At 37.3% G+C, this 15,575-nt stretch overlaps 1 protein-coding gene across 4 annotated transcripts in view; it reads left to right on the plus strand.

Moving 5' to 3' along the window:
• LOC138932216 (rho GTPase-activating protein 20) overlaps nucleotides 1-15,575 on the plus strand; it is a 175,816-nt gene that overhangs the window by 147,836 nt on the left and 12,405 nt on the right. The window contains exon 1 of one of the 4 annotated variants that reach the window (XM_070293824.1): nucleotides 5,176-5,599. The exons of the other annotated variants lie outside the window; for them this stretch is intronic. Coding sequence (XP_070149925.1) covers nucleotides 5,543-5,599 — 57 coding nt within the window. The 5' untranslated portion in view covers nucleotides 5,176-5,542. Of the gene's footprint in view, nucleotides 1-5,175; nucleotides 5,600-15,575 lie in introns of those variants that run through there. 4 annotated transcript variants of the gene reach the window in all.

Raw genomic sequence — 15,575 nt, forward strand, 5'->3', positions numbered from 1 at the left:
CCAATACCGATTCGAATATTTTAGGGTACACACATTGTCGCGTTCTACATCTCGTTCGTATCGAGCGCAGGGGGCGTATATTTTAAGACTAGGCAGTTTTATACACATATTACGCAACGAGAAACGCACTCGCGCAATAGGCATCGATTGGAATGACGCGGGCAGGTATCAACTATTAGCTGATTTTTCTCGAAGATCACGCAGAAGTTGATGCACTTGACGATCGATCGTGTGCCTACCAGGGTATTTTCTAAACGATGCTATTGACTTGGTTGCTTCTTGTAGAGTCCCATTAATTTTTCAAACGTGTTTGTGTGTGTGTATGTGTGAGTGTGTGTGTGCGTGCTCCTCGATCTCCCTCGCCTCGGAGCAGGTTCTTCTGCACGCGCGGCTGTTGCTGCAACGCCATGTCATTTCGTGCTTCCAGCAGCGCGCGTCGCGACGCGTTTTATATCATTCATATTAATTAAATGCCCCGACAAATCCGACAAATGATTTGCATTGCTAATTATAATATATATATATATATATATATATATATATATATATATATATATATATTGCACGCACACTTGATTACATCTGTAACATTATTTGGAATTAAACGATTTATTACTTCTTGGCAACATCGAGCAACGTCAACATTTCTGCACTTTTCTTGTTATACATCGATTTTCTGTGCATTTATACGATACAAGAATAAATAATAATATACAAGTACATGTATACTTAACTACTTTCAAAATAGAGATTTATTTAAAATTAATTAAAGGTATATTCCATGGTATTCCAGTAAATGATATTCTAGGCGATTTTTATAATTTGGATAATCTAATCTCAATAATAATCTGTATGTAGTTTTGATTTATTGGGAAAATTAATATCGCAACACGTTTTATATACATAAAGATTTACTGAAATCTTGTCAGTTGCAAGTCATTGCTCTAAGCATCGTTGTTACGGGTATCGAGCGATGTTAGGAGAACGATAAAGGGGAACTAGCTTGAGTCCAGCTCATTCTGAGCTACGACCGCGAGTAAAAAGACGATGGAGAAAAGTGAAGTTAGGGGGAGAGCCATTTAGATGCGAGCGCGCGCGGCCTGTTGAAAGATGCCATTGAACACGTAGAGAGGAAAAGAGAGAGAGAGAGAGAGAGAGAGAGAGAGGGGGATCCCTCGGTGCAATAATTGCGGTCGTCGCGTATATACGAGAGAAGAAGAGCCATTTCGAGAAGGAAAGAGGATAGACGAGAAGAAGATAGATAAGTTTTGAAAACTTGGCGCTCGGCTCATAAATCAGGAATCGCCGGACGTGCGGGATAATCCTCTCCTCTCTCGTATCTCGCGAGGAGCATCCGCAAGGACGAGCGCGCGCACGCTTCTCTTTCATCGTCGTCGTACCACACCCGTATGGGAATCAAAATTATGCCGCGTCGGCCTGCTCGAGAGCTGGGGGCAATTATGCGAGCGCAACGTTCTTTTGAACGAAGAACGAATCCCGCGCGCAATCCGACTAGCTATAAGTCGCTGTTGATTAATGAGAGCACGCTGCGTCTCATACGCGTTTCGCGCGCGAGACGATATCAATACCCGGGGATGATGAAATTGCTCTCGGGAGGGGATTGATTCGAGATGATTTGTTGTCAGTGCGATTTCAATGGTCGATAGCGCGATAGTCGTGCTGCCCTTAGAACGAGGCTGAGAAAGATGATCGTTGATGGGCGTTGGGGGGAGCGATTGATAACGCGTTGGTAAATATAGCGTCGTTAATTCGCTACTGTGTGTATGTAAAGAGGAAGAAACGTTACGATAATTATTATCTACTTTCTTGAAAGGGGAAAATTCGGAATTTAATTTTACATATAAAAGTGAAATGAACAAGAATACTTAAGGAGTTGCTTATACATGTCTTGGCACGATGCCTCGAGTAATTAAAGTAATTCGCGTAATGACTTTTCGAGATGTTTGAACGCGTATCGTAAATTCGCAATTTGCCACGGTTAATTATAACCGCGCGTGCGGTAATCGCGCGAGCATATCTGTTTGCGAGCGTACGCATGCGTTTCTAGAATCGGAGCGTAATATCGATTAATGAGAACAGGTTTCATAAATTTCGCGACGAGTTTTAAAACGCTAGGTATATTCGCCATTGATTCAGAACGATGATCGTGGCGTCGCGCAATTATCGCGGCTACACGGCTATTTAAGCTGCTATGTATTCGCACGAAGCAATCGAGCTTCGCGATTGCACACAAATGCGATGCGAAACATTTAAAAAAAAAAAAAGATACAATCTTAAAACTGCACGCGATCGTTCTTGCTCATAAATCAGAAAATGTGTGATGCGACGAGAACGTCGCTGGTCGCTTTCGAGAGCGAGCGTTATAAGACGCGAGAAAGAGAGAAATTATATTTGTCTAATTATAAGTATGCTTTCTTACGTAAAATGTATCTACCGATTTCTCCTTTAGAATCAGTATTGATTAATGAGAACGCGACGCCAATAGGCAATTGACTTTAAATCGATTCGTGCGTAGATTAATTATAAGTGTTAGACGAACAGAGAACATTCGTGTAAAATAACTGATAGAGTATTTATTCAAGTGAAAATACTTTTATTACAGAAAGCAATTTTTCATAGCGTAACGATATTGTAAAAATATATTATTTCTCTTTCTCCGCTCGCAGATTCTGAGACAATCGTATGCGCTTTATATCATAAATTCATCATAAATTCCTAAAATATTAAGCGTAAAACGATTCTCGTTCACGCTATCGTTTCTTCGCTTTTGCACTCGCGAGTATGAGGGCGCGTCTTCCCCAGCGTGCCCTTATGGAAGAAATCAATTTACATGTTTCGAACGCGTATAGATCTCGTTGTTAAATTAAGAGCGACAATGATTAACGAGAGCGTACCTCGCGGAGACCGCACGATCGATTAAGAGGACCACTCGATTCGCATTGAAATTGATTCGGGCATCAAGGGACGCGAGTATGCGCCCGCTGAATCGCGCGAGTCGTCCTATAATTGCGCGAATGCAATCGCGAAATCTCTCCACCGCGGCGCGTAGAAAAGAACGAGCAAGTACTATAAGTGATACGAGATCGACTCATAAATCAATACGCATATGATCGTAGAAATACGCGCGTGGCTTTTTTAGGATAAACGAACGCGAATGCGAGCGCGATGATTAATAGCGTAGCGACTATTCGTTCATAAATGTCAAGACGAAGGATAAATGAATGGAATCGTCGGTGGATGCGGACGATTTGATTCCGATTGAGCGAGAAGCGACGGGAGGAAGGGGGAGAGAGGCTGGCTCTTCCACACTTGTACACGACAATGAACTTGACTTCACATTTATGACGGCCGCGAAACAAGATTATTTTATTTTATTTGTGCGTCTCTCGACGCGTCTTATATCTCATTTAAAATTCTGTCAAAACAATCTGTTCAAATTATTTAAGTTTTTCACATTTACATATTATGTGTTAAGTATATTATTATTTAAAATGCAGACATTTTTTAATTGTATTATAGAATTTTTTTTTTTTTTTTTTTTTTTTTATGATCGTCATTATCCAGAATTTCTAGATTTAACTTTTGACAGAAGCGAGTCAGAAATAAATCAGTGAATTCCTTCATTTATATATATTTCAGTAATTATGCAAAGTGATATCGCTCGAGGAAACGACAAATTTAGGTTACACTTTTATTCTCGGAAAAATATTTATAACGCGCTATTTATATAACTCTTTACTACTTTTCATGGAAAAAATTTCTGCATATGGAAGTGTGTCAATGAATGATCGATGAGACATGTTTCTATACACGTGAGACTTTATTTTAAAAATTGAATTATACAAAATTAAAAAATATACGAGAATTAATCTCAATATTTTGCGCAATCTTAATAGAAATAATTATATCCGCGAATAATTCGAAATTTCTTATTAATATGTATTGTATATTAATTTTTTCATCGCTTATATAATGTCATGCAATTATAATATTCTCAAGAGTCGGATTATCAGATTTATGTGACATTATATCCTCATATGGATAGCAAATTAATATCGATGCGTATTATATAACTTCCCGAAGCTTAAACCTGCATACGACAGGATTATCTCGGCGCAACATGACTGAAATATTGTCAGTTTTTACGACGAGGGCGGCGCATAAAAAATTTTCAGCTCACAGTTTCGTAAAATCGCCTCGGAATGTCGTTCACCTCGACACAATTCCGTAGCCTTGTAGCCGAAGTTCATACGTATCACTCGTTAGAAGTTGATTAACGCAGTATCGTCACTGTGTATTTACCGACACGCTGTTCGATTATCTATCTAGCTTACAGAGATAAGTTAATAATGCTAATAGAACTGTGCTATTTTTATTCCGTCTTCGTGTCCGTGAAGCTATTCAATGCGTACTAATTTTTCTAAGCTTTTGCTTACGAAACACATTAAGTATATAGTACTTATACCATTTCATATTTTTTTGTACATTTATATTTGATTTTTATATATTTTCTTTATTCGAGATAATTCATTATATTTTTATATAGAGTTTTCTTTCATCTTCACGTACATTAGCTATTTAATATATAAATTATAACGTTGTAAAATTTGAATACAGATAAATAGTTGATGATTATATCCGTGAATAAGTTTTTTTTTTTTTTTTATATTCCTTAAGAAGTATCATGTTAGAACGCGCATACCGCATATGTATCCTTCATAAAACAGAGAAAAGCATGCGTGGCTCGCACAAGGATCCACTTCCCAAGTGACAAGTCTGGAAAGTCGTTTCTTTGGTGCGTTTCATCGCGCTTTTTCAAGATACTCTCGGCTTGCACGATACAAAGAACCCCGGTCTTGCAGCAGTTCTCGCTCTGTGAAATCGCACGTGATTAGGAAAAAAAGAAGGGTGTCCCAGTGATGAGACGGCTAATTAAGTCTAGTGGTCTGTGAGCTCGCACGCATGCACGCACACCGACATGACACGTACGACATGAAAACTCACGCGTACACATTAATGCGCACCTACACGATGCATGCTCGTCTATACTTGGCCTCTTGGCCGCGCCGAGCCGTACAGTCTCTCAAAGGTCCTCGAGTGCATCGTACCACACGCTAGTCTCTTCCCTGTCTCTCTGGCACTCTCCCTCTTTCCTCCCCTCTTTCACTTTCTTTCTCTTCGTTCATCTCGCGCTGTCCGCGTCTCGCGCTTCGTATATTTATCTTCGTCTTCGATACGGACGCGGATCGCCGAGCAGAACAGTGAACCCTTTGATACGCGCGACGCGCGTCTCATCGCTAAAGGCACGGAAGTTAACAGTTCGCTCTCTGAACGCCAAGTATCACCGCGACCGGAGATACTCTCGATGCTATAGTAACGATTTATTCGCAAGGCTTGGAGAGACGAAGAGAGAGAGAGAGAGAGGGAAAAAAAAGAAGAGAAAAACCTCGAGGGTTATCATCCTGTTGAATGTAACGCGCGGTGCGTATGCTCATCCGGGCGCGGCAGTGATCAGTGAGAGATGTGGTTCAAGTATTACAAGGGATATTACGACGTGCGCAAGCTGGAGCTGGAGCTGGTGAGTGTTCCATGCACTTTCACCGCATCGATTTCGAGGAAAGCGATGCTTTATCGATGTCGATTAATCGTAGCCAATCAGTCCGTCACTATTTTACGATCATTGACCGTTTTGCAAGCTAATTTTATGATCCAGAGAGAGAATCGATCGACTCTTTGATATATGAGATAATTAATAAAATTTGAGATTTTTTTTTTTTTTTTTTTTTTTTTTTTTTTTTTTTTTTAAGAGAGCAAAATTATACATACTTAATTTTAAAAAGATTTTTACGATTTTAAGACACTCGATGTGTTGAGTTTGAAGCTTTTTACGGCTAGACGGCATTGTAGTGTCTAGACGGTTATTAGGTATATAGGATTTTGAAAGTCTGTTACTGACGGATTCAGGATAACACTGTCGGCTGTAAGGTCTAATAAACTAAATGGGAATTCCTGTGCTTAAAGATAATCCGCCCTTACGTCTATAAATGCATTATTTTATCATTTCTATCAGACTAATTTAATTTTTCTAATTTTTCTGCTAACATTCCGCAAGCTAGAAAGAAAACCAAGTTCGACATTATACATTGCAATAATGGATCGTGTTCAGTGCAAAATAATTTGTTTCATAGTTATATGTAATATGATTGGATTTTTATCTTGAACTTGTTCGTTATCGTGTCGTCGCGCCTTGTTTATCGAATTTTTTAAAATTCCTGACTTTGCGAGCTCATCGTGGTGGCATTCATTCTGCGAACCCCTATCTCAAGCTTCTATACGGCTCCTCGATTCTTGAGAAGCCAAGAAGAACCGTAAGCTAGTCTCGAAATCTCACTGGATAACGTGCGCATCACGTCACGTTCTCTAATCGGTATAAACATTTATTATATAATGCAGATCAAATGGAAACATGAAATTACATTTCAGTAACAATGGCTACATACAACTTATCAGAGTTATATATTAATATTTAAAAATAAAATAATTTACTCACTTAATATACTCTATATTATCGTAGCATATTTCATCAATTATTATATATTCTCTTGTAAAAAAGAAAAAGTTATTATATATTAATAGCAAATCGAAAGATTTTTGCAATTTGCCTTTTATATTATCGACAGATTGCTTCCGTTAATAAATAAATAATTAAATTCAAACGTTATGCGAGTCTATGTTTTATAATTAGTTGAGTAACCATGCTTATTAAAAGATTTAATAGATTCTTTTATATTTGTTGTAGATCTTTTTTCGATAACAGTAGTATATATTTTAATAATCTCGTTTACGCAATTGTTTAAATAATAAGTTGACGACGAAGTCGTAGTAATTTCTTTTCGAAGCAGGAAATATTATTCGGGCGTTTCATATTTCCTACGATTTTTTAAACGACTGAAAGATTCAGACATCCCATTGTTTACAATCTGTATCAATGAGAGTCGAACCGAATCTTTAAGGTAAGCTCCTTTTTTCATTCTTCAAAAACTATCTTGTCCCTAAGATAGGTAGATCAACGAATCTACTTACCTGCTCAGTCAGCTTTCGTTCATCGTGGATTCATTTTCATTCGTCTCGGACAAATATAACGACAGCGTGTTTCCCTCATTTTGGACTTCTTTCAGTCCACAATTTCTTATTTCCTCTTTTCTTTTTTGCACCGGTTATATTAATGCGACTCTCCGGTCGTTTCCTTCTGTTTCTTCGTCGGCGGTGTCGCGCGTTTCGTTTGCCCCGTTTCTATTTTGGCGTGACTTCGTGCTCGATGTCTTCGTCGTGGCGCACCTCAGATAGCCTATGTCAAATTTAAAAAAAGAGAGAGAGAGAGAGAGAACTGTAAGTAAAGACGCGCGGTTAATCTTGCGATTGATTCACCTTCATATATTGATATTAATTTTAAGAGCTAGAAAATAATTTTACATGCATTATACAATGATTACATATACTAAATTACTATCGCATAGATAAAGTGAGCAATTTTTTATAAATAATAAATAATAAATATAAATTATAAATTGCTCGCCCAATAAATGCTTACACTCATATTGTAGTTTCCCTTGGCTTTCACCTCCTCTCTTGTTTGTATATATGTCGCTGTTCTTTATGGCATTCACTTGCAAAACATGAAAACACGATTATATACGATTATTACTATCCGCTCAACATTGCAAAATCATACAATGCTATCTCATTTTTACAGTAATCTTGCTTTAAACTTTCCACGCGATTAACTCTTGTAATCGACGATTTATAAACCTATCGAGACATCGATTATTTATCAAAGCAAATATTTCGAGCGATTTTTTGAAAATCGAAAAAAGAACCGAAAAGACAGAAGATAAAAATTGTATATTTATTATTTTATTACGAAATTTACGGGCAATAATTTTATTTTCTGAACGAAATACAAAATCGTTATATTTCACATAGCGCTTTGTATTTTTCGCCGCTTTAAATGTATTTTATTTATTTTCGAATTAACGCGTGTGTTAAGTCGAAAATAGATAAAACGCATCATTAATTCGTGTGACGTTATCATAAGATTTGTTTCGTGTCATCTTCCGACAATTTCTTCAAATTACAATGTCTTTTATATTGCTTTTTGATATTTTGTTTTTCGTATGGTATTATCCAAGAAAGGATTGCGGAGAATTCTTTTTACTAGAAGAGTTATTAGATATACTTGAGTCAAGTGTAGCTCGTGCGCGAGCTCGCCCAACGTGGAAATTTTCTTCGGAATGCGCAGTAAATTTAGCTGGTAGTCTTCGCATGACGTTTACGACGCGGAAGTTGGTCAAGCACTCGAAAGAACAGCAGCGGCACTAGTGAAAAGCGAAATGCATTTGTATACTATCCCGACAAATGATTCGTATCGGTTACGTCTACGTCACGTGTAACTCGTTCCGTACGGTATTTCTATAATTCGCGTTTGGTAAGGTATCAGTAAACGATGTATAAGGTGATATGGGAATAATTCAATGCTAATTGACGAAGGATCATGTTACGTTGATTTTGTCGTATCTCTCCAATTGATGTTGGTGCATTTTTTTATTGTAGCAAATATACACACATAAACATATATATATATATATATATATATATATATATATGTATGCGTTTTATAAAACTGTTGTCATTTTTAAGAAAGCGATATGACGAGAATATGAAAGATTTTCTTATTTTTATTTTTATTATTGTTACAGCATAATGTATTAAAGTAAACCTTATAAATGTTTGATATATATGTTTGAGATTTTATATTATTGCGATTTAATTATTCTGGACAATTAAAAAATTAAGTAACTCGAACAGAAAGCTGTAAAAAGTATTGAAAAATATCCTTTAACAATATTTTTAGTCTTTCTATAATACCATCCGAATTCCCGGATCTAAGTGCATCTTATCTTGAGACATTTATTTATACGGGACGCATTTAAGGAGCGCATGTTACGTTTATAGAATCGCCCTATGTGCATTCTCGTATGTCGGTGCGTAAATATAAAGTGGGCGATTTGGCGCCTGGTCAAAAGACAGTCTGCAAATGTCCGACAATATTCTTGATTTTGCGAAAGAGATAGAGGGATCCCGCGCAGGCTACGATAGGGAAGGAGAGAAAAACCACGTATGTCGTAATGTGTAAAGTTATATCGAAAACTGTGTTAGTGCATTAACCTGTAATGCAATTCTCCTCCGCATACTGTTCATTGGCAATCTCGGCGGCCCTTCCGGAAATCTACGAGTCATTTTGGACCAGAATAAAGAAAATTCTCAGGGATCTCTTCTGCGACATTCGAATGACTTGTACTTTTATTGTGCGATCATGTATACATACATGGCGTTTTAGTCCTAGATTTGAAGATTTCAAATTAAAATGTTTACAATAGAAATTTCATAAAAAAAATTTTATTTAATCTTTTATAATCGAAGATTTGTAAAAATTAATTAAACGCATAAATATATGTCATTAAAAATATATTTCTCAAGCTGATTTTTGATATATCCTTCATCTATTGTATATGACGTTTATACGACACTCGCCAGAATTACCTGACGATTTTTATTATATACTGAATCCATGAATAAGTTCTTATAGAGAAAAACAACATTCAACAATCGATTATGAAACAACTGCAAATGTAGAGAAGGTTCTCTAAGAGAACGATGATACGGAAGTCATCCGAGAATATAAGCCCATTATTTTTTCTCATTTGTTTTTACTTGATAATAGATGGGATAAAACTTCGTAATATACATCAACCGGCATTCCTAAACGATGACTAAGGGCCGTCCCGCCTAGCCAGACGTCGTACGTCGTCGGCAAGGTCGTTGTCACGACCCTTCGTAAGCTTTACAGAGGACCCTTCTTAAAGACGTGAAAAGCACGCTCGTTAAAGGCGCCAGTCGCTTTCAGCAGCGATTGTATCGCGCGTTTATGAGCGCGAATATATAAACCCGGCAGCATCGTGTTGTGCACATAAAATGTGCTTTAACGCCATAATCCAAGATAGAAGGTTCGCTTCAATATTATTCGTCAATATGAGCGTGCGAGAAAAAAATATTGCGTTAAGTATACCGGGGCGCGTTTGCGCGAGCGGAATTGTTAGGGAAATATATAATATGATAATTGGCGATTCAGGTTCAAATATAAAAATGAAGCTCGTAGATATGTAACGAGGCATGAGACGAAAATCAATAAACTTTCAATAAAAATATCATTGAATAAATTAAAGGAAAAATATGCGCTAAATAAAGGACAAAATAATAAAGGAATATGAAAAAAGGATGCGTTGAGAAAAGCTTATGATTTAGATAAATTTATTTAACGAAAAAAGAAGTTGACTCTGCTTTAATTGCGAAAAGATATCGATAATATATGCAACTTGATACTAAATTTTATATGTAAAGAAGAACTTTATATAGAATAATTCTCATTTTCGAGGAAGCTATCGCACATATAATCAGGATGGGAAGAATATTCTCGTGCGAACGAATGGACGAAATAAGTATGGATATGTCGGCATATGCTTTCCTCCGCATATCTTGAAAATTGTTACCGCATGCGGTAGCGAGAATGATGAATGATTTTGCGCCTAAGGGAAGCGGCACGTCACATCTCTTCGAGGGACGACACGCTATCGCTCCGTCGTAATTTCGCCGAGATTCGCTGTGAGATTCGATACGCATGCGATTAAGCGCATCGCGTATCACGCGGACTCCTCTGACGGCGCGGCGGCGGCCGATCCTATTTGCCTACATTAATTTCCGCGTAAAACCGCAATCGAAGAAGTCACGTTCCGTTTATATCAAGAACCGCATCTGTTCGTGACGAATGAGGAATCGTTCCCGAAGACGCGGATAGGACAAAGAAGAGAGCGGAAGAAGATCTCGAGACGGAAGAAGCGAGAAAGAAATAAGAGTAGAGAGAGAGAGAGAGAGAGAGAGAGAGAGAAATGCTTATGGAGAAGGCTGGGACCTGGGACTAAGAGTAAGATGGAAAAAAAAAGGATAAGAGCTGTCTTCGTACGCGTTTCCTGGTAAGGCTCATGCCGATCTTCAAAGTCCTCGTTGAGAAATCAGGAGAGCTCTGTTGCTCAAGGAACAGGAAAGACGCGGAAAAGACGACGAGAGAGAGGAAGAATAAATTTCTTCGGCTATCCTTCGGTTGCACGCTGTATGTATAGGATGCAATTTGTAAGTGGTTAATTTTGCAAAGTGCAAACCGATACCAGAAGAGAATTCGAATAAGTAACGTGGCACGAAACTGACATATCGTTTCGTGGAAACTTTTTGAGAGGTCGTATATGTCAAAAAAAGAAAATTACAATTTATTAAATTTGCAAAAATTTTATCAAAGTAATCTTTATGCTAAGTTAAAAATTTGTTGGCATTATCGAAAAAGAGGTGAAGATTTGGTTGCGGAATTTGTATTTTTATGTCAATCGCCAGTTATGAGCTAAATACAAAGGGGACGACTCGCGCGAAGCGGGATATTTAATTACACGCATGCGATATAAACATAGAATCGAAGTGGCGCAGCCGGCGATATTTTGGCCGAAATACGATCACCGCGATATAGTACAATATTGAGCGCGTTCGCATAAGGGATTTGCATAAAGTGCTTTCGGCTCGCCGATGTATGCAGCGAACCACAACACCAAGCGAGCGAGTGTGAAAATATAGTCCTTTAAATGTTCATGGTCCAGTTGCAGCATCCCGACCTCCTCGACTCGGCCGAAAGCATCTCCGATCGATACGCAACCAGTTTTCGGTTGGTCTTTTACACATGCAAACAATCCAAGCAAAACAAGGACGAATTAAATCGTATATTGAGCCGTAATTACACGTCCTCGCCTATGGGTGGATACCGATGGACCGATGGATCAAATTATCTTTCGTTTTTTTTTTCCTTTGTACCTCTATGTCTTTCAGCTACATTTAAAATCGAGTTGATTTTAACGCGGAGAAAAATAAAATTGAAAATTTTTAGATTTATCAGTATCGAAAATATAAAACGTTAAACGTCTCGAAAATTGAAATTCTTGAAACTTCTTAGTAAAACATTTAAAAATTTTAAATATATCTTTGGATATGAAGATTTAAAAATTTTCAGATTTTGCAATTTTGTTTTATTTTTTTTTGAACATAGAAAGATTTAATTATAATATATTTTAATTATAATATATTGTACTATGGATGTAAGAATCGCGGCGTTTGACCCTCCGCTTCGTGTCGTTTTGAAAGCGATTTCTTTTCGTGCTCGCGATCGAAAGAGGCGCGTGTACGCATCTCTTGGCGCATCCTCATCTTCCATGAGATAGGTAATGTTTCATTCTCGCTGATGGTGTGGCGGTTAACTATCACGTTTCAAGGACACCCGCTCTCCTCTTCTCCCCGCGTTTCTTCCCTATCGCGAATCCGCGCCGAATAACTTCAAATTTCGCTTCGAACTAGCGTGCGCCTCTTTTTTTTTTTTTCCTTCGTTTCGAACCTTTCTCGTTGCTGGATTGTGCTAATTGTGAGATTCTGTGGTCCTCGAAAGACAGAGTCTCAGATTTCGGCGACATTATAAAAAGCGAAGTCAAAGCACTTGAATATCTGGGTAATTAAAGATATTGTTTATGTATTATGCGATATCCCAGTTTCGTCTTTCGCAAGGATATCTTTTGAAAATGATGATCGTTACGAGTGAATTGTCAAATTGTGACTGAACGAAAAAACAGATCTAAAATGGAATATTAAATAAAATTCTTACATTCTGTAAACTTGGTTATTTCATTGTCATTTCACGAATATATGATATAAATTTATGTGAAAAACACTTCGAATTTTTTTTTTCAAAAGTATCTATTTTATTGCGAATTGCATATTTATCTCGAAAAGAAATTTCATGATAAATGACGCAAATATTCGACGTTGGACATTCTTAAACCGTGTAGCAAACGTTATTTGTTTTATGTGTGTCGAACGTATAATGTTCGACAAAAATGATAATTCAAAAGTAGCAAGACGCACCAAGGGGAACTGTCGTGCGCGATCAAAATCCGTGGGTGGCATATTTGGCTTCTCATCGGGGAGGCTTGTGCCTTTCCGGACAATGACGTCAGGCCTCATTATGCATTCGACGATATCGTTTTATCGTCGCTCCGCGTGTATCCGTCCAATAACGCATACGATGACGAGATTACTGCGGTGCATACTTAATACCATTCCAAATCAATTTTGGACAACGATCGATGGGAATGATTTATCCCGGTGTGCACAAAGATATTTAAAGATGCCTCGAGAGATAAATAATTTTGATATTTTTGAAATATTTGGTAGAAAAGAAAAATGTATAAACAATACATTCAACTTCTTAGATACTTTTTCAACTAAGACATCTAAATTCTTGAAATGATTTCGAAATCACGCCAAGTTGCCAACGCCGCATCCTCGCGGCATGCATCTTTTTCGATTACCTTGGAAACGTGATTGGCCTATCGGCTACGAGATCTCAGGAATTCTCCTTCTCTCGTATATGCGTGATTGCCGCATATGTGCGCCATTGTAATGGAAAAACGAGTCGCACGGCACTCCCATTCACCAAATTCCTTCCTTTCATCGGCGCTGATTCCCCCCCCCCCTGACTCTCTCGGCTTCACCGTACTTTCCTTTCCTTCTCTCGTCTCGTTAATCCTCTCGGTTGCGACAAAGATGGTCTTTAACATTATTTCCATATCAATAAAAAAGATTTTGTTCATAGAAGAAATTTTTGATTTACGTATATAAAAGATTTGCATAATATAAATAAACAATTCAATTTTTCGCTCATTAAAAAAAAATCTTAGAGAAGAGACCTATTACATACAATATAATCATTTATTTTGTCATCTATTTCCTTCGAAAGAATATTAAACGTTACCACTGTCTACTATTTTGTCTATTATTATTATTATTTTTTTTTATGTTCTTTAATGTAACGAGGAAAACTTGCAGATCGCTGAAGTTTAAATTCTCCTTTTATAATCTCGTAAAATGCTAACGGTAAATTGTTGAATATTCTTTTATTCAGATTTCACTTGTCTGTACGCATCGTATACATAATCGAGCAGTTGTAATGACTGTTTAAGCTGCAGGCTGTCGAAACCTCAATGCATTCCGAAACTGTTGAGAGAAACAAATGGCCTAACCGCCTTTTGCGGTCGACCGGTCCTTACGCACATCTTCGATATTTAGCGGCGTTTCTTAGCAATTCTCAACAGAAGTATACGATCGAGAAATTCCGCTCATCTAGATGACGATCATCTAAATTCCGATTGTGGAGACGAATCTCTTCGCAGATACCTGTCTGCAACGCTGCTTCGCGCGATTTAAAGAGCCTCGAGAAAAAGATTTCGCAGGCCATTAATGTGTGCCTGAATAACTGAAGATAAGCTTTTTCTCTGCAATTTAGATGAAATTGTATGTTCGAAAAAGACTAAGAGTCTGTACTGAAAGGATTCAAGAGTTTTGTGATATTTATATACATATAAGAAATCTTTGTTTATATGAAATTTTATTTAAATTATTGAAAAGACTTTTCGATATATCTCATTGAACACGCGAATGCGAAACTATTTGTGTCTGTCATACAAGCTAGCAGGTATACGAGTCTCGTCATCAGAATATATTATATGAACTAAGGAGATCGTGTAAAGTCTCCTTTTCGTTCTACTTCACCGAACGCACATTTGTGCACGCGACAAGTCTGGAATCTAAGCCAAGGCTCGGCAGTAAAGCCGCTACTTGGAATATTTCCATTGTATCACAATGCACACATCCTTTAAAGAGATTTTTCAAATATCTCACATTTGATGGATTTTTCGTAAAGAAATTGATCTTTGAAATAAAAACAGCGTAACACAAGTGCAGACGCGATTATTTAAAAAAATTTTCTAACAGCAAATACTTTATACGTATGAAGTTACCGGAAAATCGCGTTTTATTATCTTTTTATTATACAGATCACAATACAGTCGAGAATCATTTAATTTTCGATATGAATAATGTGTACTTAAATTTTTCTAATTAGTCTAATTTTTCTATCATTAATTTTTTACGAGAAAAAAATTTACTTTTATCTTTCCAAAGAATAATCTTTCACAAAAATTTTATCGACGGGATGTATATATATAAGAGCAGCCTCTGTATGTAGCAAGTAATTGTCTTTGAAGAACAAGATGGATTATTTGCATTTCGAATCGATAACAATCACGATCACGATAGTGTTATATTATCTAATATAACGACTATCCCAGATGAAGCGAAAATTGTATACGTATGTCTATTATCTTTATGTTACTTTCTTCTAGTCTTCCGCCTTTCGACAACGAGCACGAGATGTTATTTCAACTCTCCACGATCGCACAAAGAAGCCGATTTATCACTGTCATGTTTGTCTCGCCGATAATGTCATCGCAGCTGTCGTCCCGTATTTACACCAACAACGGTGCGAAAAAGGAAAGTTCGCTAATCTAAATAGA

This window comes from Polyergus mexicanus, unplaced genomic scaffold (genome assembly GCF_030449975.1).
Source record: "Polyergus mexicanus isolate NDT 795.1 unplaced genomic scaffold, iyPolMexi1.0 SCAF_4, whole genome shotgun sequence".
Lineage (NCBI taxonomy): Eukaryota > Metazoa > Arthropoda > Insecta > Hymenoptera > Formicidae > Polyergus > Polyergus mexicanus.